This window comes from Netta rufina (genome assembly GCF_964035555.1).
Source record: "Netta rufina genome assembly, chromosome: 3".
Lineage (NCBI taxonomy): Eukaryota > Metazoa > Chordata > Aves > Anseriformes > Anatidae > Netta > Netta rufina.
In genome coordinates this window covers 102,782,787-102,808,393 of record NC_140125.1, presented here as the reverse complement: position 1 = coordinate 102,808,393, position 25,607 = coordinate 102,782,787, and the positions used below count along the sequence as shown (strand labels likewise).

Sequence of the window (25,607 nt, the reverse complement as noted above, 5' to 3'; positions counted from 1 at the left end):
CTATTGTGTTTGGCTGTAACTCATGCTTAAAAAGTAATAAAACTTACATTTGCAGACTAAGATATATCCTCCATTTAATAAAACTCAGTTTCTTTTCAGTAGGTTTTATAATGACAAGTCTCCCAGAAGTTTTGGAAAGGCAGCCTGTGTGTTGTCTGGTGCCTTGGGGGACCTGCCCCCTCCAGCGTCCCAAATCAGACATCTTCCCTTCTTCTGTGAAACATCTAACAGCTCTCTGGTGGGATGATGGAGCAAAGGGACTGAGAAGGTGGTGGTAATCAGAGAGAGTTATGGTTAATTCAGAGTGTTTAGAGAGAGGGGATGGGGAAAGGCAAGATAATTTAATACAGAGAAGGTAGAGCAGAGATGAAGGTTTTGGTTTTGATTTTCATTAACTGCCAGTGTAGCTTGAAAGCAAGTTACATCGCTATTTTTTTCTGAAAAAGGCCCTAATGGAGAGGCTTAAATCTTAAACCATTCTGTTTCTTCTAACTTGGTTCATCAGATCTAATAAAGATGTATGTGCTTCTGAAAGGTTCTTTAGCAAATTCACCAATATCCTGCATTATGAGAACATGGTAAACAGGATCCCATCAAGAAGCACGTGTTTACTGTGTGGGTGACAGAGCACTGGCACAGGTTGCTCAGAGGTTGTGGAGTCTCCTCCTTGGAGATCTCTAAAAGCTGCCTGTACATGGTCCTGGGCACCCTGCTCTGCGTGGTCTTGCATGAACAGGGGTTGGACCAGATGCCTCCAGAGGTTACTGCCACCTTCAGCCATTCTGCGATTCTGCTATTTTTTTCTGTTCTGTTTCTTATCTGTCCTGTGTAGAGTTGGCTTATGTTTACTCTCTAACCTGGTGTACACAGAGTGTTTACCGTGTGTTATATAGGCTTAATTTTCAGGTGATCCATAACTTCTTTCTGTATCCTATTTTTTGAATATTTTGATTAGGTGTGTAGGCAGTACTGAATGCTGGAAGTGCTGCACTGGGCTTAGTTGAAGGTTGCCTTGCAAACTTGCAAATTTGCCTTGCAATCTTCCAAAGCCAAGAGAGAAGCATAGTACACCTGAGGACAGGACAGTATAGAGCCTGCTGGCTGGCTGCAGGGCCATGCAGTACAAGAGCAGCTACAGCTGCACCCTGAGATGGAGACTGGCTAAGTCAGCCTTAAAAAGCACATTAATGCTTTGTCACTGGTTGTGTACTGCTTTGTGATCCTGCAATAGAAAGCAATACTTGCCCATATTGAAATTTTTAGCTGGTTGTTAGTAGGTTTTACAAATATAATCAGAGTACTGTTGGTTTAGGGTTTTATGCCTGTTTGTAAAAGTAAGGCAAGACTTAATTTCTGTAAAGGAAAATGTGACTTTTTAGGAAAAAAATTAAAGCAGTGCAAAATACTAACTAGAATGGATTGGTTACAGGTTGTGTACAATGCGTGTATATGTATATAATTAGTATGCACTGAGAATAGCTCCAGTGGTTTATCTTTATTCTGGTAGAAAGCAGGTGTAGACTTACTTGAAGGAGTACAACAGGACTTGAGGAAGACATAGGCCATGTGTGCAGTACCCGGGGAAACCTTTGCATCTTCTTAGGCTCAGACGTGCTCTCAGTACAGGATAGGACCGGGTACAAAGGCCTGATAGGAGTTGAGTTCTCTTCCTTGGGACAGCCTTTCTGATGGCTTGTAGGATGAGAGAAAGCTGTCTATACACAATGAAGATGATCATTTTGATTTTTGCTTTAGAGACGTCTTTGGAGGATTTATTTAGAAAATTGTATCACTTCAAGAAACTGCATGATAATGTCTTAGTGAAATTCCTAGTGTTTTTCTCAGGCTTCTTTCTTTCCCAGTATTTTTTCTCACATGAGAACCAATCCTGTGTATTTTAATCCAGGCTGAGAGCATAGTTTTAGTTAGTCTTCTGATCTGCCTCCCCCTTCATGTCCTCCCAGCTGTCCTCCAGGATGGACATCTGTGGAGATCCAGTCAGACATTTAAGGGGTTTAAAGGCTTACTGGAGAAACACACACAAAAAGTGGATAAATGCAACACTGTCAAGTAATTCTCCAAAGATCTTCATAGTGTATTAAGTGGATAAGATGGAAACTACTTCTTTTAAGAGCCTCAAGCAATTAGCAGGAGCTCAGTAATATTGGGTATGGTAGAGCCTAATGGCAATAAGAAGCTGAAGTTCTGTGAACATGAAGGAGCTGTGAAGGATGATTATTGCTCATTACAAGTGAGCAGTGACAGCGTGAAAGGGTGATTTCTGACGATTGCGCCATGCACGTTTTTGTGAGGGTTGCTGTTGTAGCTGTGAAGGTTTACAGAGCCTGTTAGTGTTCGGAATAGCTTGGTGGTGGGAATTGGGTTTTACAAGGTTTGAGAGAGCAGCTGGCAGAGTGCTAGGGGTGTGTGTGCTGCCAGCCTCTTCTCCGGTAGGTTCACTGCAGCTTCTGAGAGTTGGTGGAGGAGGGTCTCCTGCTGTCATGGGAGAAGCAAGGGTGTCCTACTTTAGTAAAGAGCAAAGCGTACCTGCTTGAAAATTGAAAATATACCAGAAGATGAAAGAATTGTGCATGACATAAGTCTGGGGCATCCCTGAGGTGGAAGGATGACAGCTTTTTCCCTCCAGAATGGGGCATCAGCAAAGCCAGCCCTTGTCCTCCCCCTCCCCTGTGAGTAGCTGCAGGCTATTTCTGGGTTTGAGTATAAGCAGATGGTCAAATGACTTTAAATTCAGATTTGGGGGCTGCAAACCAAATACTGTGTCCTCTACATCTTGTATTGCAATTCCACTGCTTGTTAGTGCAGATTGTTTATATGATTTTCAGATGATACATGGGCTATGCATATTCTTCTGATTGTATTATATTTAATGCAAATATTCACGTGTTGGGGGCAGTGTTTTGGTTTGCTGATACCAAACCAATGCAGTGCTTCAGCTAGACAAAATGTGCAGAAGTATTGACATTGCTGACTTTTTTTTGCATATTAACACCTGTAGTAGTAAGTCTAATACACTCACTTTAAACCAAATTTCTTCATCTTTTAGAGGCTCGTCACTGTGTTCCTCTGGGTAATTTCTTGCTGTTGCCAAGGACCATCTATCCTGTTTCTGTTCCACTGCATTCTGAGGTTTTTGTTACTCTGCCCTTCTGCCAGGAGGCTGAGTTGTTAGGGTTTGACAGAAGGGAGTCTTACACAACATCACACAGCTTGTGTGATGCCCCCTCTCCAGTTGGTCTTTCCTGTGTTCTGGCATTGTGAATGCTGCTTCTACCACTTTATACTGCTATTAGTCACACTTGTATTTTAGATTTTTACATGCCCTCTGCATTACATAAATAAATGTGTATTTCTGTTGTGCATTTGCAGTTCTCTTCTTTGTCCATTGTGATGTGTTTCAAGACCTCTTTCTAAGACAAGGGAGCAACTCTTACACGGTGTCAAAGATTCATTCACTGTGAGCCTGTTATTTCTTTCACCACAATTAAAATCATATCGTATTATATTCAATCTTATTATATGCAATAGGATCTGTTAAGCATATGTGCCTGACAGGAGTAACTTTTGACAGATTGGGTTTGTCCTGATGAGTACAACTGTTTTCTTGGCACAGGAGTTTTTTCAAGTCTTTGCCCAAGCCTGCCTTTGTTTGTTTCCTTATATTGTTGCAATTTGCTCTTGGGTCAGCTTTTCCCTGGTGTGTAGCTGCAATTGTTTCCCCATCACTGGAGGGGATAAACTATTTCCCCCACAGCTTATAGCAACCTCTTCATTCACCTTATTCTTTTCCTTGGTTTCATCTTAAATTTTCCTGTTGGGATTGGTCTTCCTAGCTTTAGTCTAAATGGCTTTCCCTGAAAGTTCAATTTTCCTCAGGGCAACAGTAGGATTTTTTTTCTTCAACACATTGCTTCATTCCTTTTCAAGTATACTTTGCTGTATCTTCATCAGGCAGTTTGGCCATTTCCTGCACTTTCACAGGATCTTTGTGCTTTGCTGGCAGTATACTCAACAAAATCTGATTCAAGAAGGTGCATGATCACTTCCAAACTTCTGGTCCTTTCTTCCTTGAATCATTTTCACAAATGTTCTTACAATATGGTAGCCAGTTTGTGTTAGGTGATACACTATTTCTTTCATCTTCATTTGGCCGCAAATAGACAAGGCTTTCTTCATGCTTGTATAAATTTGGTCTCCTAATTATATATTGGAATAAGCAGGTAGAGTCTTCACGTAGAGTTTCATGTGGCTGGAAATGTTTCATGTGGCTAGAATTTTGGAGTGGCTGGAAAGTTGTGCAGAGGAAAAGAATCTGGGGGTGCTGGTCAATGCTCACTTGAACAGGAGCAGGCAGTGTGTCCAGGTGGCCAAGAAGGCCAACAGCATCCTGGCTTGTATCAGGAATAGTGTAGCCAGCAGGACCGGGGAGGTGATCATCTCCCTGTACTCAGCGCTGGTGAGGCCGCACCTTGAGTACTGTGTTCAGCTTTGGGCTCCTTAGTACAAGAAGGGCATTGAGGCCCTGGAGCATGCCCAGAGAAGGGCTACGAAGCTGGTGAAGGGCCTGGAACACAAGTCCTGTGAGGACCAGCTGAGGGCACTGGGGTTGTTTAGTCTGGGGAAGAGGAGGCTCAGGGGAGACCTTATTGCTCTCTACAACTTACTGAAAGGAAAGTGTGGGGAGCTGGCTGGAGGTTGGTCTCTTCTCCCAGGTAACTAGTGACAGGACTAGAGAGAATGGCCTCCAGTTGTGCCAGGGGAAGTTCAAGTTGAAAATTGGGAGATCTTTCTTCTCAGAAAGAGCAGTCAGGCATTGGAACGGGTTGGTCAAGGTGGTGGTGGAGTCACTGACCCTGGGGGTGTTCAAGGAAAGGTTGGATGTGGTGCTTAGGGACATGGTTTAGTGGGTGACGTTGACAGTAGGGTGATAGTTGGACCAGATGATCTTGGAGGTCTTTTCCAACCTTTATGATTCTATGTGAACTCTTACAAACTCTTTAACTCTTCATTGCTATCAATACTCATTTTTTAAATATTTTTGAACCGGTTTTATACTTTTTTCCTTTTCCCAAATGCGTATGCTTTCTTGACAGAGAGATGTGTCTGCACCTTTGCTTTTGACAAAGGGCAGTGCAGTTTTGCATGAGTGTAAATTGCCAGGGGTGGTTGTAGGCTTACTAGATATCTGAATCTCTTGCAGTTCTGGGTTCTGAGTTTCTATTCTGCTGCAGATTAGGCAATTATTCAGTTCTTTGGCACAGACTGAACTGAGTATGAAGCAACATTAAGCTTTCAAAAGTGGAGATGCCTCTCTGAAGTAATCAACATCAGGGACACGTCAGCATCGTGTTTTTGTGCACTGTTAGAAGTAAGATGCCATCTTCTAGTGGGTGCATAACTAATTGGAGATATGAATGGAAGTCTGATATATTAGCTCACATCAAGAGGAGCTGTTATGACAATCTGTGTAGTTTTACTGATGAAGATTGTGTAAATTGTGTGACCACCTCCGATTACTTCTACAAGAGTTTTTCATAGTACAGCAGAGTGACCTAGGTGTGAAGGGACCTGTGGAAGGTCATCTCTTCCAACTCCCATCTCAAAGCAGGTTCAATAGATAAGGCTGTTTAAGGCTGTTGTCCAGCTGAGCTTTGATTTTCTGTTTTGAGATTCCACAACATAGCTCTGGTGTATGACTACCGTCACTGGGCATTTTTTCTTAACTTCTAGTCTGAATCTTCCTGTGTTGCAAACCTGTCTTTGCTGCATCTCAGCTTGTTGCTGTGTACCTTGAAGAATACAGATGTGCTCTTATCTGTACCCTCCCTTTAAACACTTTAAATAAGCAGTAAAACTTATTAGTTTAAGCTGAATAAATAAAGTGAAACAAAAGAGGATTTCACATTCCGCTTCAGTTACTGTTCTAACTCTGCTATTAAGTGGAAAAGGGCAATAACTGCTGCTGAAGCAGTTGTAGTCTGACTGCAAAGATCTAAGTTTAAAGCAAACAAACCAAACCCCTTAGATTTCAGGTAAGTGAATAAAATTTAAGCCCAGAATGCGTAACCTCAACTAATGCAGTGAGTGTGGACATCCATAAGCAGAGCTTAGTCTTGTTCCCATGTCTGCAATTAATCCTTCAATCCACATAGTAAAGGAAGGATTTACTTTCTGGTAATAGAGCAGGCAGTGTTTCCTTTCTGGTTGTGTGTACTGTGACTGTGTTTTCAGTTACAGGAACAGTAGCAGGGAAAATGTTTTCTATATCATTTGTTATTTATATATTTGATTACGGGGAGGTGATGTGAAATCTTAATATGAGATGTTGCATCTCCAGTGGGAAATGCTAACATTGGATTTCAGATCATGTGTGAAACTAATAAATTATTTAAATTTTTGTTCTCTTTTCTAGGAAAAACCCACACTTAAGTAACTCATTACCACCCCAATGAGCCTTCATGCCTCCATCACCCCATTACCACCATCACTCTCCTTTTTCTCTGTTCATCCAAGGTGTTTTTTTGCTATGGTATTAGTTTTATTTCTTTTCTGCTGTGATATTGGTATAAGTTTTATGCAAAGTTCATTCAGAACTTGCACTTCTGCTACTAAAAACATGGCAGTTTTACTATCTTGGGAACAGATGTTGCATTATGAATGCATCTTATAATTGTTATTTTTGTATTCATTCATAAGCTTTTCCCTCTCCAGGTATGTGACTTATGGCTCTAAAGTACTTTAGGATGCAGTAAGCGAAGAAACACCAGTTCATTATGTTTAGCTTGATTCTGTCTCTCTGACCCATATTGAATTTTAGTGTGATCATTGATATAGACTATTCAGGTTGATGTTTTTTTAACTATGAGTTCACACCTTGCTTTAGAAAGCTTAAAAATAGCTTTAGCTGTACTGCAGCAACAGTTTATTTTTTATTTTTAAGTTTGAGTTTGACATGGAAACAGGTGTTTCTATTTTAAGCATGAAATGGTGTACTTCTGTATTCCAGTACATGCAATATTCCTTACACTGGAATCCTAAACTGTATTTTCTCCACTCTTCCTCAATCTCAGTTTCTCTCCAGACCGATTTTGTCACCTTGAAAGACTCTATGCAGGCAGAAGATGCAGCTGTAGCACTGTGATGTAAAGTGTGCTGGTCAGAAATGCCTTTGGAGCGTAGTGATGCTGTGTCCTGGATCTCAGCACATGTTGAGGACCATTTTTTGTCGTCCATAGAGACTTTTGTGTTCTGAAAACACAGGGAGGAATTGATCATTGTTAAATTCTGTAGGTTTTCTGTTTTGTTGTGTATGTGTAACCCTTAATTTTGTGGAATAAATCAGAATTGGAGAAGCTACAGAACACTCTGCAGAATAAATGCATAGGCTTTGGAAAGCCTGTGGTTCATTTGGTTTTCTTGGTAGATGGCATTGAGAAGTCTTTCATGTTCGCTTTGCAAAGGCGGTATCTGCTTTGTGGTAACTGGGTGGGATTTTTGACTGTGTATTTCTAAACTTCCTTCTAGGCTGTTAAAGTATTTGGTTGGGAATATTGATCATAATTGGGCTGCTGCAGTACCACCCCAGTCTTGTAACACCCTTTACCTGGTTTAAGCCATTCACGTTTTTTCATAGAGGTTCCTGACTGAGCTTCATGGTGGGTCTGAAGTTTAAACCTGTAACCAAAAGGTTGTTCATAGTTCATGATGACTTTACTCTCACCTTGTTAATAACCTTTATCCTAATCTTAGACCTTCTTTAATAATGAGGGTGATCTAATTACCGAGGTTCTTGGATTGTCTAGAAGCACCAGTAGGTGAGGCTTTGCTGGCCAGTGTGTGATGCCATGCATCATGTCAATTTCCTTGGTAAATAAAATTTTAATATATTTTGATATAGATCCTTTCAGGTCTGTATGCAACTTAGCGTTCTGCAGATAACTGGCTTTGTATAAGACAGAGCTTTATTGGCCTAGATTAATGGATGCTCATTATACTTTGCTCTTTGTTAAGTTTCTAATTGCTGCAACCATGAGGCAGGATGCTTTTTGAAAGATGTTAATTGCAGCCTGCTCTGACAGGTTATAGGGCAAGACGGCAAATCGGAGTCACTTTCTTCTAGGCTTCTGACAGTGCTCCCAATGCGGAGACTTGGTTAATCACAAGTGTTATTCAGTGGCTTCGCCTGTTGAAATAACATGCTCATTCTCAAAATGTAACTCCAAGTAGACAAAATTAGAGACACATTTGTCCATGAGATACCTGGTTGTCCATCATAACGCTACTCATTTCAAGATTCAGATTGTCCTTACTTGTGAACAATTGATAAATTTGAACCTTATATGGATGTTGGATATGGATACGGATGTTTCCATCTTACGATGGACAATAAACAGTAGTTTACCATTTTATTTTGGATGCTTTGTGTTTAACTTGATTCATTCTTGAAAGCAAAAACATTAGATCTACTTGAAAGGCTTGGAAAAGGGTGAAAACCCCCTTTGTTTCTTTATTTTATTAAAGATCCTGGAGGTCTCTACTGCTCAACTTGCAGAGACTATAGAAGCTTGTTTGCTTGAAAGAGACACATTGCCATTGGCTTACTTCTAGTGTTAATTTCAGTGTAATTGAAAGGAGGTCTGAAATACAGAGAAGCTCTTGCTAGAGATCTGCAAATATAAATGCTGCTTAAGACAGAACAAAAGCTTTTCTTCAATATTCTTAACTCATATTGTTTCTGTCAATTAGAAACACTGTCCAGGCTTGTAGTTAAGTGCTGTATAAATAAGAGAGCAAAAAACACATCAGTATGGATTAAAACTGGACTCTGATCTACATTTGAATGTGTTTTGAGAACAAACTGAATCATGTTCTCTAGTATTTTTTTCCCACCCATATAAATGTTGTTAGTAGCCTACACTTACTAAGCTCATTACTTTTTTTTAACCTTCTGTGCTCAAGACTGAGCAAAATATTACATTGTCTAAATTAATTTTTACATTTCAGATGCAAGATTTATCCACCCTGTGAAACTCAGAGTTAGTTCTGAAAAATGAGTTTATCCTTATTAATGTTGCTAGACAAGGGCCTGGATTGCTTTGTCTTGTTTAAGAAAAATCCATCTCTTCAAGTTGCTATGCTAGAACTATGTTGTTGTTTTAAGAATGTGTTGTGATCCAGTTGAAATTAATCTTTCCAAGCTTCTAGGCATCTTTCTGATATTAATCTATAAGTTTTAGACAAGACTATCCTGAACCTAATGGGCCTGAATACAGAATGTAATTACTGTCTAGCTGCAAAACACGAGAGCAGCATGCGGGGCCAATCTGCAGCTATGAGTCCTGAGTCCTTACCGTGTAGGCTCCAGTGTATGAAGAAATCTGAACTATTTTGTGCCAAGTAGGGTGTGAATTGCAAAGGTCTGGCCTTTTTGTTTTGTTTTTCTCCCTGTTTTTTTTTTTTTTTTAAATAACCTGATATTCATTATGATTTTATTTTTTTATATGGGAAAGTAGTGGATATATGCTATTCTACTTATACTTGCTAGAAAATCCTTTATGAGTGTTTATTCTGCTTATCTACCATGAACTCAAATGTAGCTGAGCCTCAACCACTGACTAGTACAAACTAATAACTATGCATTATTAGTTTCTTATGGGTTTAATATGGTTTATTATTAATTCAAACTATTTCTCAATGTATTCCATATATAGGAGGTTCTTAACTGTTGATTTGCTTCTTCCAAGACTGGTTGTTGCAAGGTGAAGAGTCTAGCATTCTTGTTAACAGTAATATTACAATTGTGTAGGATTATGAATGATTTTGGTAAATAAATAACAAGTTAATTCTCCAGTCATTCAGACAACTCTTAGTGGTCTAGAATTGAAAAAGAAAAAAGGGGTTGTTTGTAATTTTTTTTTCTAAGTTTCGTGTTTAGTCCTGAGGAAAAGGATAGTGTCATTTTTACGTGGGGTTCTTCAGTCTGAATTGTTCGGGGGGAGCAGTGGTGGGGAAACCTTCTGCAAGAAAACATTTTTGTTTTGATATCATAGCCAATGTATTTAAGAGTTGTTCTAGTTTTTTTCTTCATTCCTGATTCATGAAGAGGAATTGATTTGGAAGAATTGCTTTAATGATGAGTGTTCTCACTTATGATGAAGGCCAGGTAATACATTTAGGACCTGTATCTTCCATGCACGTCATAAATATCAGAAACTGCAGAAAAATGTATTAAAGTAGACATAAAGGGCAGGAAACTGTGCAAACTGTAAGAATGATGTTTGTAATGATAGATACATAAGATTAAAGATTTCTTAGTGGATTGTGTTAACTGGACTTTTCTAATGGCTTTCTCTTTCCCTAGGCTCGAGCTTTAACACCTCAGACAGCAGAAACGGATGCAATAAGATTTTTGGTTGGAACACAATCTCTTAGATATGATAATCAGGTAATTTTTTGGTCCAATGTCAGTTGTAATTTTTTCTTCTTTTTGTATTAACATTGTTCCCATATCTTTCGATTTTTTTTTCCCCTCTATCCCCCTCTCCCCACATCAGTTTGAGCTTTAAGTGGTAGTTAAATTCAAGACTCCTGTGAGTAGGATGAAAAGATACTGGTAAGAAACATAAGTTAATGTGTAAATTTCTTAAACAAAAGATTAAATTCTTTTAAATTATATGACTAAATCAGGCAGACTTAATGAAGCAACTGCTGTGTTTCTGTGAATTTAAATCTTTAGATTCTTTGGAGCTCTCTTTAAGCCATGGAAGACATGCAAAGTAAAACAAAATTGTTTAACCCAAAATTATTTAACCCTTGATTGTCTCTTACGGGACTCCTGATATGCATGTAGTATGTGAAGCTTCATAAGACTGGATTTTTCATTTTTAGTTATCGGTAATCACCTGTGTACTTTCTGATCATAAACTCAGTAGGTTTAAAATCTGAAGGAATCAAACGGATTCTTTCAATTGAGCCAACTGAGAAATTGTCTCAATTTCTGTTGGGCTGTTTTCTTCTGTAGTTAAGAGTATGGTACTTCCAATTTTACAGTCTAATCTTTTTTTGACTAAAATTCAATGAATGTGTTCATACTGCAAGGAGATTTTGCGTGCCAGAACAATTAGAAAAACTATTGGCTGTCAGGTGGATGGGAGTAGCGGAGGGGCTGCAGGGATGGCTTTTGTAAGAATTGAACTGCAGCTTCATTCTCTGTTCTTAATGTGATGCATTTACCAGATGTTTTTGGAAATGTATGCAGGAAACATACTGCACTTTATTCTTTTTTGATCGCTTAGGTAGGGGTTGGACTCAATGATCCTGAGGTCTCTTTCAACCTAGACAATTCTGTGATTCTGCTTTCTCAGAACTCTCCCAGTTACTTTCAGTCTTGTGTGTTAGAATCCCAAATACTTCTATGGCTTACCTTAATGCATGGCATTATGTAAGGACAGAGAATGGCAGTGGTCAGGCTGAAAGTGTTCCCGTCTCCTCTGCAGCCCATGAGAGCATGATGTAAGAAAATCAATTATGGGGATTGCGTAATTAAAGAAAGAGTAATCTTGTTCTGAAAGCAGTAGTTTTAATCTCCTTGCAATAGTCACTTCTGTCACTTGTAACTTCTCCAAACTTAAAGAAGAATCAAAGGATTTTGTTCTCTTACAAATCTTTACATTTTTTTCCTCAGTACTTGGGTTCAGGCTTTTCCCAGCATAATTACAGCAGACAGGTAACTTCTTTTTGCAGATACTGATAATAAAACTGCTCATGTCCAAAAGGTGCTTTACAACTAGGATAACAAACCTCCTTAATCAGGACACTACAGTCACATTGAGGAAGTTCACCCTGTAGGCTTACGCTTACCATTTTTGGCATCCTTGTCTATAGTGTCCATATGCTGCACTGATTTACCCCAGGTGAGGCTCATTTCTGTACTGAGGGGGAAAAGCTAGAAAGCCAGGGATTCAATAACCGAACAATGACAACCTGCAGAAATGGAGCTTGTGTAAGACAGTTAGTATAGGTCAGTCAATGTTTCTGCTAGTATTTGTCTTTGTGGCATCGCACCGTGATGCACAGTACTTGGTACTGTGAGAATTTTTTGTCTTTAGCATAGTTGCCATTCTATATGATAAATAAAATTTATTATGAATTCAAAAGGTTAAGAGGATTGATTGCATAAAAACAGTGGGGTATGTCTGGAATTTTGTGGTTCTTTGTGTAAAGCTGATGAACTGGAAGACTGTGCTGTTTGACATGCTGCAAAAGATGGCAGTTTTCAACTTGAAAGGTTATAAATAATATCCTCATGAAAGAATTACATTTCGTATTTGCTTAGTTTTACTCTGGACCTTTGATTGGTTAGTTCTGTGTTCCAGCAGGTCTCCAGCTATTGGTGAAGTCAGCTGAAGCAGAAATATAATAGCAGAGGAGAAATTGGTTACCTGTAATTTTAAAGGACTTCAGATGGGGTAAAGAGCAGTCCCTTACTTTCTGTGCTAAGTGACCCTTTTAACCTGGTTAGTACAGGCACAGAATACGTGCAAGTGTAGTAAATGAAATTTTGATTTGTAGTTTCACCTATGGGGACTTTGTTGGAGCTGCTGAAGGAGACTCCAGTGGAAGGTTTACTTCCCCTTTTATTTTTTTTTTTAAGATAACTGAGAACAAACAGTTAAGCAGTTCTGATTGTGCCCTGTGCAGAAAACTAAAATCTTAATTTTTAAAGTAAGATCTTCACATTTCACATAATTTCTGTTAAATATCTGATTTGGTAAATTTGAGGGATCCACTTTGAGATTTAAAAGCCAATTATAATGTTTTTGCTTTATGAAAATAATAATAGGAATTGCTCCTCATGCCTAGAGCCTGTAGGAAGTTTTGCCTGAAGGTTGTAAATATGTTGCTGTTCCTTACCTCGGAGTTCTGAGTTTGTTCACAAATAAAATAGCTCTTTTACAATTCAAATTTTAAGTTTATTCAGAACATCAAAATACATCTGATAAGAGCAGTATAAAGGGCTGTGATGTCTGGTGATGAAGTTAGTAATTTTTAGTGATGAACAAGTGTACCCTCTGTAGAGAGAGAAGTACTTGAACTAGGATGCAAGGAGTAGATTTAAAAAAAAAAAAAAAAAAAGCCCAAAATAAAGGGGGAACTATAGGTAAGTCTGAGTGACATGACTCTGGAGGGTTATGGAAGGCAGGAAGGACATGAAGTTGGAGATGCAGTTTCTGCAGGAGATGGATGGAGTCCCAATTCCTGTGTAGATTTCCAGATTTAGGGCAACAAATAGAGTTCAGTCTGAAAAGGCAGCTTGCTAATCAACTGCAGTAGTGCCTTTATGCCTGGAATGGCAGAGTGGAAGAACACAGGTGATGAGATCCAGCATGATATTTGAAGAAGCATTTGCTGCTGACAGTGTTTGGGAGGAGAAGGAAAGAGGTAACATGTAAATTCAGCCATTTCAAAAAATAGTGTATAATATTATTTAATGAGATTACAGCTCTCTAAAAATTGTTGGAATTTGCTGTTGAGCTTACTGGAATTAGCCCCTTGAGGTTACTTGTGTGTGTTGTGTGAGGTTGGAATCTTTCTCAATTTCTTCTATTTCTGAGGCAGCTGTAGAAAAAAAATCATCAACAATAGGGAGGAAAAATGAGAGTAAGATATATCTTTTAATAGACATAGAGCTAGTAATTTTAAAAAGAAATCCAAATATTCTTAATCTTTCAGTTCAGCATTTTAATTTTGCACATAGCTTAAACTTTATATTTCCAAATGCTTTAGTAATTGGTACAGCTTTATATATTGGTGCAGATGTAGGATTGCTTGAAGTGAATTCTCAAGGTTTCTTACTGAGTTTCTAGTATTTGTGTTTCAAAACAGAATCCTTTCCCTCACTCCCATTCTTTCTTCACAGGACATTTAAATTTGACTTCAGTACAGGATTAGTGCAGACATCTAGACTAAGGATTGTGATGTTTTTATTTCTGTCTATTGCTAGAAGTGTTGAATTGCAATACTAGTGGCTTATTTACTATTAACTATAATATGAAAAATCACCTTCAAGCTTTAAGTTGCAAAATTGAGAAGAATAAACATGGTATTTCATCAAAACAGGGAAATGGCTTGTTTTTCTAGAAAAGTCTATCCTGCATGAAATCGATAATATGCTAAATTGTTAGTATAACAATTAATTAAAGTAGATATCAGATATAAAATTCTCATTACATTGTTTTGTGCAGTCATCATGTATAATTAAGACCCACAGGAAAACATTTGAAATCCTAATGTTCTCTTTTATTGTATTTGCAGATTCACATCATAGATTTTGATGATGAAAATAACATTATAAACAAAAATGTGCTTCTTCATCAAGTGGGTGAAATCTGGCACATTAGTGCCAGTCCTGCAGATAAAGGTGTACTTGCTACTTGCTACAATAAAAGTAAGTTCTTTCTAACAATTTTGAACTTAAATATTTTGATATTTTTTTTGAATGCACAACAATGGAACACTTGGCTATGTGTAAACACTTTTTAAAATAGGAGTTACCAACACAGGCATTTTTTAAGATCATCTGTGCCATTAATTATACCTTGTCTATCTCCTATCCATAGATCATCCTGGTCACAAGCCTGTTTGCATTCATGTCAAAGAATGCAGCATAACCAAAGTGTTGCTTACCTGATTAATGTAAGCATGTGAAATAAAATACTCCTGTTATTTTAGGCTTCAATCTTTTTATTGCTTTATATGTTTAGTTTTGAAAGTGAAAGTAAATGTCTTTCCAAACGGCATCTTGCCAGCATCAAGCTCCTTTAAAATTGCAGGTGAAGTCTGTATATAGTGTTGATGTCATATATTTAATGCAGACATGCCCACAGAGGACTATAAATTATCTAAATATCTCATTGGAAACAGTAGGAGTGTTCCTTGTGTAACCTAACACTAAGTGCACAGCTGTTGAGATTAAGGATCTTCGTGCCTTTCCTAGGCAAGGCAGGTGCGAAGATATTCCTTTTATGAGGTGTGAAAAATCCCCTTGCATCACTTGAGGAAGGCGGTACTTTTTCTCTCTGGCAAGCAAGAAATCTGTGCTGTCAACCTGATATTGTTCTAGTATATATTAGTGTATTCTTTCATGGAATAAAGCAGGTCTAAGAATTTAAGAATAAAGTAAGTAGTGAGTTTCAGACTTCATGCATCTGTCAGCTGTGGAGCTGTAAATTCCTACAGCTCAACCTTGTGTTAGAGAAAGGGTTCCAAGACTGCTTCGTTCTCCTTTGTCTTTCTACAAAAAAGTCCTACAATTTGAATTAGGCGTGTGTGTGTGGGGAGCACTGTTGTGTGTTCTTCAAAACAAAACAAACTGCTGTATAGTGGGAAAGACTTCATAGAATTTATGCATTTCCCCACTCCCACCCCCGTGTAACTGAACAGCAAGGTGGTGAGAGGTTATCAACTCTGGTATTTAAATAGGACATTACATAAATTAATAGAATATCCTGAGTTGGAAGGGGCCCACAAAGATCATCAAGAAATGTTAACATCTCTTAATTTATTCAGTTTGTATCTGTTTTTAAACTCAAATATTTTAGACTGTGTGATAACCACTAATAACTTCATATGCCTTTCTAAGAAAGGCATATATTTAAGAGTTGTTACTCTACAATGCTATTAGAAACATTCCTTACAGCAGTATTTTTTTTTTTTTTTAAATAAAAAGCCTCTTTGGGAGAGAGCTTATCAAGTGAGTATGTCTGCTAGCCAGACAATTTAAATTTCTGTACCATTTCTGGTCTCCATTACTGGATCTATTAAATCACATTCATGTTTTCTATTCTAGCTTTTCCGTGTTCTAGATTTGGCTTACTTGTTTATAAACATTAAGCTTTCTTGTTTGTACTTCGTTCATTTTCATTTAGAATCATCAACCCAAAATGTTCTGCAGAAAACAAGATCTGATTCTTAAATGTTTATTGATGACTCTAAATAGCAATGTACGGAGCTGAAAGCACACAGCACAAGGTTCTAATAATAAAGAATACAGAGTTCAGCAGACAACTTACTTCAACTAGTAATGCAACCAAATTAAACAATCGAAACCTTAAAATACCTTCTAAGGTACTGTTTTTTCTGAATTATTTTAAGAAGATACTACTTTCCCTTATTGAAGCACCAGGTAAATGAGATGCTGTCAGGAACAGTCATAGGTATTGGGACCACCTCTTTTGTCTGAGCACAGTACTTCTGGCAAGTTTTGACTGCTGTTGAAACTGAGAGAATGAATTAGTGATGTGTGGCCATTGCTAATAGCTGCTTCTCAAAGTCACTTCAGTAAGTAGTGAAACTTGGCAGAGAAGAGAAGTGGAATCACACTTTGCAAGCCATAGATCACAGAAGTGAGTTAATGAAATAAGGTGAAGCACTTGTGGAAAAAACTGTGAAAATCTGTCTTGGATATTGGTGAAGAGACTGAGTTTTCCTTCATTTTCTCATGCGTATAGTTACCTAAACATAACCATTGTTGGTTAGGATCTTTTTTTTACATCTTGGTTATGCTGTATTACTTCACAAAGAAAAAAGTGTGGTACATGCGAACAGAAGAGCACTCTTCAGAGATCCCTGTTTATTGTCTATGGAGAGAAGTATATCGTTCATATAAGAATTTTTGGGAATATAAAATCTGAACTGTAAATGTAATAGTGTGTACCTGCCTTGTAAAGATATTTCTGATGCTCAGTGTTTGAAAAGGATTTGACATTTAGTGGTACAAAAATACATAGCTGATCTTTTTGTTGTTCTAGTGTTTTGATCATCTGGAGTTGCTCTTGTTAAGACCACAGATAAATTTTCTTTCTAAAGGTGATTTATTCAAGACAAATACTTTTTAGGCTCTTTTTCCCCAGATTGTAGCTACTCTTTGTTTTAAGTGATACCAAATTCTTCAAACACAGAAAAATCTTTCTGTAGTATCCAGTTACTATAATCTCCTGTGATATTACGACATTCACACTTCTTTCTTAATAAACTATATAGCCATTAAAACTACTGTCTCAAAGTCAAAAGTGACTCTAGCAGTCTTACTGTATGTGTTGAAATACAAGCAATTTGTTGGTACTTGCTATTCTTTTGGAGAGGTAAAATGTTACAGCTAAACAATTTAATATGCAAAGTATTTTTCTAATTTCTGCTGAGTGCTAGGAACTGTATGAGGGGAAACTGATATACTCAGCTAGTAAAGGTATGTTACCTGTGGGATCAAGAATTAAATGGTAAGATGTAAGCCATTTGTGTTTGGGATGGGATGGCACAGGATACAATGATGTTCTGAAACTTTTACCGTTCTTTTTGAGAGAGGTTTGAATTAATGTAATGTGTCTGTCAATGAAAAGTTGAAACATACTCTTGGATGGGGAAGCTTTTTTCATTCTTTTCTCCCTCTCAAGTACTTCAGCTACTGATAAGCATCGTGGTATTTGTACAGCATATGCTTCCAAAAATACAGTTATGAGGCATTTTTCCAGGAAACATACAGCTAGAAAACCAGAAACCTCCTTCAAAATAAGCAATGCTAATGTAGAATCTTCTGATGTCACTCTCTGCACTGAATTTACAAAGTTTTTTCCCTGATTTGTGAATGTGAAATCATTTAATTCCTTTTGAATGAAAGAGGCATAAGCAGGTAGAACTTATAACGTAGTTATTATTGTTGGTACCCCTACTGATGAGCAAAGTCTGGTGACAAACTGTAACAGTATAGCTAGGCTTCCATATCAGTGAAAACTTTTGTCTGTTAGCCACTAGATTACAGAATCATACAGGTTGGAGAAGACCTCCAAGATTTTTCTTTTTTATTTGTTTGCCACTAAAAATTACTAGCTTGGATGTAGCTAAGGTATGAGAACCCTACAGATAATACAGTAAAACTGATGTAGTAACAGGTAAGATTTTTCTAAGTTTAACTTCTGCATCTGTTTAGAAGAAACATACTTATTAGAAGGTTTTAAACAACCTTCATAATAGTGCAGGGGGAGATACTAGCATAGCAACCTGTGAACCTTGTGGTTTTCATGTGCATTATTACCATAATTGGATCCTTCCATATAAGCAAAATGGTGGTTTTACATTGTCGCCATCTATTTTGGGCAATCGTGACACTGACATAACTTCTTTGGGTTTTCAGTTTGGCAGCTATTTGTTATTGCGAGCACTGTAAGAATTAGGAATGCTATATTTTATACCACATGCCCAGATTGTAAGGAGAAAGACTTATAAATATGTGAAAGAAGCTAAGTATAAGAGGAAAAACTGCATTAAAACATGTATGAAAATCTTGAGGATGGGGGAAGCAGACTTCTAAAATTAATATTTTAGATACCTAGATGAAATTATGCACTGCTAGTCAGTTTTGTGACAATGATGCATCTTTCCCCTCTATTGTGCCAAGTCAACTGAATCAAAGAGGTTTTCCTTGAGCAGGATAAGATTACTATTGACAGCTTTGAAATGGATAAGAATTAAGGCAAAAATGATTTTTGTAATCTTATTTTGAAATTTAACAATGTAACCTAACTTATAATACACATTAGGTTTGAAGAAGGAAAAACAAACAGCCAAAAGGATGTATTGTTGTGTGAGGAAGTAATGGCCTCAAATGGCACCGGAGGAGGTTTAGGTTGGATATTGGGAGAAATTTCTTCACTGAAAGGGTTGTTAGACTGGAACAGGCTGCCCAGGAAAGTGGTTGAGTCCTTGTCCCTGGAGGTATTCAAAAGATGTGTAGATATGGTACTTAGTGACGTGGTCTAGTGCTAGCCTTGCCAGTAGTAGGCTAACTGTTGGACTTGATGATCTTAGAGGTTTTTTCCAACCTAAATGGTTCTATGATTCCACATAGGGTCTGGGGCTGTGGTAATACAGGCAGCAAAGAGCTGGCTGCAGTTGAACTTTGACTGGCTAATGCTTTCTCTCTGAAAATTTACATGGGTTTATTTGTATGTAATGTCTATTGTATCTTAAAGTTATTGTACTTAGTGAAGCAGAAATTACTTTATTTTCTCACAGTGGCCCAGTAATAAAAAGGAGAATGTGGTATTCAACAGAAAATCTACATCAAAACAATCCTAGAAACTTTACACTCTTCCTTCTGTTATTCTGACTAGCTTCAGTCAGTTGCCTCTTAATTTCTTACTTTCTCTAAATTGAAGCGCTACAGTAGTGACAATTTCAAAAACATGAATAAGAAAGGTGACAAAGTAATTAAGGAGGTTATAACAGCTTGGTAGAAGTATACTTCTAAATATCAGAAAAGAATAATGATGGGGTGGGGTGAGGGTCAGGACTGTAACCTCCACAGAAAGACATAAACCAATGAGAATGATACACTATATATAAAATTAATATAAAAATGAAGATAAATTAGTCTTCAAAATTGCAAGTGTTTGGTAGCTATCCAAGAGCTCTATTCACCTTCTTAGGGAAAATCATTTCACATGTAATGAAGTTTGAAAGAAGCTTTGTTTCAGCATTCAAAAGAGCATCATGGCCTACACTAGGTTAATTTTTTCATTGTGATGAGGTAAAATGCCAGAAAGGTTGTAGATCATGGTAGAGAAGAGTAGCTTGGAAAATAGAACTTGTCAGCTTTTCATTGTTCTAAGAGCCTGTTGAAATGCTATTTATATGAAGTCTCTGTATTGCTGGAGTTACAGGAAGTAGGAAAGCATTCGAGTGGACTTCTAACAGTGTCCCAAGGCAGGGAAAAATATTATGTCACTAATATGAAGTTCTTGTGTGTGAAGTGAATAATGAAAGCCTAGAGTTGGCTGAAGAAAGTGGGATCCTTAGGTTAAGATCAAGTTGGGGAGAACTTGGAAATAGGTTGACTTCTAAATGATGCCCTTTTTGTCAGTCCAGTTTGTAATACACTGTCACAAAGTATGTGAAACGTTTCCCAGTTAAGTGGTTGCACAGAGGTGGGTAGATGTTGTGTGTGGTTTTTGTGAACATGTGTGTCTTGAACATGTTTCACACACACAAAAAATCTTTAATCTGCTCTCTTGTTTCTTCTATGCCTCCCTCCCTTTTCTCACCTGCCACTTCAGGATGCTGCTGAAAATGAAGATTTACTTTCTACAGCACTTCTCCGTGCTGTAGAAAGTAAATTTCAACTGTATTAAAAGAGAATGCAGGGGGATTCTTCTGTAGGACAACTTAAGAGTTTTGCAGCCATGTTAGTTTTTCCCAGCAAAGGATGGATTTTTCCTGAATTTCTTGAGTATGGTCCCTGCCCATCAGGGTAATAAGGTAAATAAGGTAAATGGTCCTAATATGCTAAGGGAAAATTATCATCCAAAAATAACAATTTTTGGTAAGTATGTAAATACTTAGAGATGTTATATACATATATATATATATATTTATACATACTGGTCTAATCCAGGCTAAGAATTCTGCATCGGTAGTAAATGCTGTTTGCCTGCTGAACTTCTCATCATGTCTAAATGGTTATGTGCATTACTGTAAACGTGAATTTTGTGGAAGTGTTTGGAAGCAGTTATTCTGACTTATGGATAAATGATTTATTTTACATGCAAGTGAAGGGTGCGCTTGCAGCTCAAAAGTAGATAACTGTATCTCAACCTTAGGCATTGCCTAAGTGTACTGTTAGGTCTCATAGGTCTGATAGGGGATATGTTTGCTGAAAAACAGGGTGAAGGAGTGAAGGAAAAAGTAAAATTGGAGCAACAAGGAGATCTGAGGGAAGATCTCAAAAGTAAATAAGGGATGTGTCACTTAAGGGACAAATGTATGGCTGCAACCACTTGTGAGAAAGCAAGAAGGTACAAAGTTGTCTGTAGCCTTTTGGCATGTGGTTCTGTAGAATACTGTAGAAATCTTGTAGTAGTACGATGTCTCTTCAGTGTTAGTATTTAGTAAGTGTTTTCTATAGCACTTACAGACAGTAAGTAGAAAAATCTGTTATTGTGACTAAATGTCTGTTCTATTTTTTGATTATTGGTTTCTATTTTGCATTTTCTTTCCTCTTTATCCATGGCAACTCCCCCTACTTTTTTGATACCTTATGTTCTTCCTTTCCATGCCATCTCCTGAGAAGATCATTGGTGAAATAAATTCATTCTTAAATTCATTCTTGGCTCTGGCCAGCAGTGGTTCCCGCTGGAGCTGGCTCTGATCTGACATGAGGCAGCTGCTGGGCTCTGCTCACCGAGGACACCCCTGCAGCCCCATCCACTACCAAAACTTTGCCACATAAACCCAAAATGGTCCAAATACTTCTTGAATTCTGGCAGGCTCAGTGCTGTGACCACTTCACTGGGGAGCCTGTTCCAGTGCCCTGTCAGTGAAAAACTGCTTCCTAACACCTGGCCTGAACCTTCCTCCCCCAGTGCAGCTTCATGCTGCTCCCTCAGGTCCTGTTGCTGGTCAGAGAGGGAATATGCACTATTCCCAGAGAGAATAGTGTATATCAACACTGATAATGATTTAAGAGCAAGACAATGATTGCTTGCTTGTGAGGAATAAAAGTTGCTGACCATAACAATCTTAACATTGAATAATAATTTTTTGATATAAGACAGTTGGCTTTTTCTGATTATATCAGTATTGCTAGTAACAATATCTTTAGCTGAAAGTTATAACCTGTAGTGTAAAAGGAATAGTCTTAGGACATCAGACCAAGATTTTAAGGTTTTGTATATATCCCAGTAACTTGAGCAGGGCCATGGCATTGCAACTGGGTCGTAACAGAGCAACCACTGTATGCTATGAAGGTAATGGAATACATACAACAGTTTAATCAGCATTGCAGCGGACTTGCAATAGTGTGTACTGTTAAACTGTTAAGATTCCCATGTGCAGTTCAGCAGTTCGATGTATTGACACCCAGGGGTAGTCCCAGAACATCACTGTTAGTTTTGAGTGTAGCCTCCTCCTGTCAGCTTACATTGCATAAAGGGTGAGTGTTACTGTGCCAGCTGGCCTCAGGTTGGACTTTGAGTTGCCAAAAAAAAAGTCACAATTCTCTACTGCAGTTTGTTATACGGTATACAAATTATTTATTTTGGAGAATGTGTTTCAGGCAGACATTAGACAAATACTAAGAAAACATGATAAAGATATGTATGAAACTTAAGCTGTGAAGATAAAGAATTTCTGTTCTGATATCAGTGGTATGATAGTTCTGTTGTGAGGGTTATTCCACAAAACTGAGACAATTCATTTTTCTTGGAGATAATTTGATGCTTCTGGAGAAGATGGTATTTTGGAATAGGGCTATTTTGATACAGCATTTATCCAGTGACTAGTGCAACAGGGTGGTTAAGGTAGGATTGCTATGTGTTGTGCTGGTATTTCTAAAAATGCTGATGAATTCAAGAGAAAGCTTAACATGTCCTGTTCTGAAGTGAATGTTGGGACACCTCCCACCAGACCAGGTTGCCCAAAGCCCCATCTGGCCTGGCCTTGAACACCTCCAGGGATCGGGCATCCACAGCTTCTCTGGGCAACCTGTGCCAGTGCCTCACGACCTTCTGAGTAAAGAACTTCTTCCAAATACCTAATCTGAATCTACCCATCTTTTAGTTTAAAGCCATTACCCCTTGTCCTTTCACTCCACTCCCTGACAAAGAGTCCCACCCTAGCTTTCCTGTAGGTCCCCTGTAAGCACTGGAAAGCTACTATAAGGTCTCCCCTGAACCTTCTCTTCTCCAGGCTGAACAACCTGATCTCCCTCAGCTAGTCTTTGTAGAAGAGGTGCTCCAGCCCTACGATCATCTTTGTGGCCCTCCTCTGGACTTATTTTAATATACCCATGTCTTCCTTGTGCTGGGGGCCCCAGAGCTGAATGTGGTGCTCCAGGTGGGGTCTCAGGAGAGCAGACGGGGAGATCATCTCCCTTGCATTGCTGGCCATGCTTCTTTTGATGCAGCCCAGGGTATGGTTGGCTTTCTGGGCTGCAGGCACGCATTGCCAGTTATTACATTTTTTTCTTGAAAACTTCCATGGGAACAGAGGATGAAAGATACGTTTTATTTACAAATGCACATATCTTACCGAGCATTTGGTTTTAGGACTTGTATTGCTTGCTTTCTCTACCATATTTTTAAATATTTGTTTAAACACTTTGTCATAATTTACTCACAAAATTTACGACCTTCTGAAAGTTTTTTTTATTTTTGAATTTGCCTAAGATCAATTTATTCCTGTGGAGCTCCGAAAATACTTTAAAATTCTTATTTATTGAAATCTCATGACCATCTCTAGCAGTTTAAACTATCAAAAAGCTTTAATGATTTTAAATTTCATTTTCAGACTTGTGAAACAAAATTGCTTAAAACCAAGAAAATAGTTCTTCAAGATGCATAAGCCACAAAGTCTGGCTTTCTGATAACTCTTCTTTGCAATACTAAATTTCTTTCAACTTGGTGCGTATTTGTTACGTCCCAGCATCATGGAAGTGAGGCAAATTTTGAGATATTTTGAAAATTAAAAAAAAATAAATAAAATACATGGGGTTAGGCAAGCTACATGACTTCGACATCTGTGCATTTGTACTTGGACAGGTATACATGCCTGCTTACAGAAATGAAAATTCATTACATGCCATTTCAGATTCTTAGGCAGACTTGTTAACACGAACAAACATCTGTTGTACTGATGACATCGGTATATGCTGTTGTATATGGTCTGTCTGATTTTTGTTGATAATAAGAGATTTCTTTCTCAGGAGGGGAAAAGTGGCTATAGTCTATCAATTGCAGAGCTGTTTAAAATATAGAACAGCTATCAGTGAAGGTCTCATTTTTACCTTTGTAAATGCAAAAACTTTGAAAACCATTTTGTGGAAGAAAGGCTAGTGTTGTGTTTTTTTGTTTGGTTTGTGTTTTCCCCTTCTATTGCATTCCTAAAAGTAAGGAAACAAAGCCCTAGCTTTGTTTCAACCCACCTTTCAACACTTTTTTCTACCTTTGAGTTGGATTTACTTTCTTGTCTTGATGACTGGATAACCAGGGAATCCCAGGCATCCCAGGATGTGTGTGCTGATGAAGGAAGAGCTACCAATCAGTGTGCTTTCAGAATTTTAATTTTTACTGAACAGCGATGTAGCTTTAATGACTAAGAAAAGTGTGGAGGAGTGTCTTTTGATTTTTTTTTTTTTTAAATACAGTACCCTTTTCCATCAAAAATAAATAAAAATGCAGTTTACTGTGCCCTGGCTGTATTCTCCATCTTGCACTCCTCCATTAGGGGTTATTTGCAGTTCACCTGAATGTAGTAATACAATTACGTGAACTTTTCCCAAAGTAAGAACGTAAATTAATCTGTGCATGCATTTCATTCCCTGGCCGTGCCTTCTGTGTTAAAATGTGTGTGTTGTTTTAAGAATCAGTTGCCATAAAACATAATATTGCTTCCCTTCCATTTTTGCTCTGGGTGTTGAAAGGAACAGATGATGACCTGCTGAGATATGATTTTTACTTATCTCCAAAATAGACCAGGAGAAGTGGGAGCCTAACATGGTTTCAAGGAGGTAGAGGTCGGAATTGGTTATCAAGATAACCTTTGCACGTGTACAATTACAGGTTTTCTCAGACAATAGCTATCAGTTCTGGCAGGAAACCTACAGAGGCAAAAAAAAAAAAAAAAAAAAGAAATAATACAACCATCTCTATCTGTTATTGAAAGTTAGTTTTGGTATGGAGTGGAGCTGCAGTAAAGTGTTTGACCTTCGTGCTGCAGTGCCTATGAAAGTTAGGCACTTCTCACATGCTGAGGGCTTTTTGTTTTCCTTCCAAAATAGTCTTCCCAACTTACTGACCAGAACAAAGATTGGTTCATCTGTACAAGTATCATGACTCCTGAGGAAGTAACAGCACATCCTGGGTAGGAACAGCACAGACTGGCATCTAATCCCTTTCTGAACTTGTCAAGGCTATCTTTCTCCACAAACTTTTTTAACATTGAATTTCAGCCTGCTCTTTACTGATGAAACTCCCTGCCCTTTGTTTTTGAACATGTCTTGTACTGTTTCGGTGAGTACCACTTAGTTCTAGTATTACAAGGTTTTGCCTATAATGGATTTTAAACAAACAAAACTTAGTCATTGCTTTTCAGTTTCCATAAACTTAATTCTTTCCAGGATACTTTCCTTACAAAATCCTATTGAACATCTAATAGGACATGTGTTCCATCCTCTTCATTTATGTTGCCCTTATCCAATCCTGTTGTGCCCTGCTTTACATAAAAACATCAGAATTGCTCACCCTGCTGGAGATATGGGTATATCAGTGTTTTATGGAGCTGTGAAATAATTTTTTGTTTTGTTCTCTGTACTCTTCGTAAAAATGCCCAGTATTTTGCTGTTGTGTAGCTGCTGCTCATTACCCTTGGAGAATTGTCAGTGGTGATGTGAAGAGCTTCTGGGGAGTAGTAACAACCAGTTCTGAGTGCAGCATCATGTCAGGATGGCTTAAATTATTCGTGTCTGTGCATTAACTCATGTTTGTACACAGTGAAGTTCATCTGTCCTATTTGGACCACCGAATTTTCGGGGATTCTTC

The 25,607-nt window shown here is 38.0% G+C and overlaps 1 protein-coding gene across 2 annotated transcripts in view; it reads left to right on the top strand.

The window, feature by feature from the left end:
* Window positions 1-25,607, top strand: part of EIPR1 (EARP complex and GARP complex interacting protein 1) — a 100,377-nt gene that overhangs the window by 1,281 nt on the left and 73,489 nt on the right. For both annotated transcript variants that reach the window (XM_084284330.1, XM_084284329.1), the window contains exons 2-3: window positions 10,382-10,465; window positions 14,335-14,467. In XM_084284330.1, coding sequence (XP_084140456.1) covers window positions 10,382-10,465; window positions 14,335-14,467 — 217 coding nt within the window. The remainder of the gene's footprint in view (window positions 1-10,381; window positions 10,466-14,334; window positions 14,468-25,607) is intronic.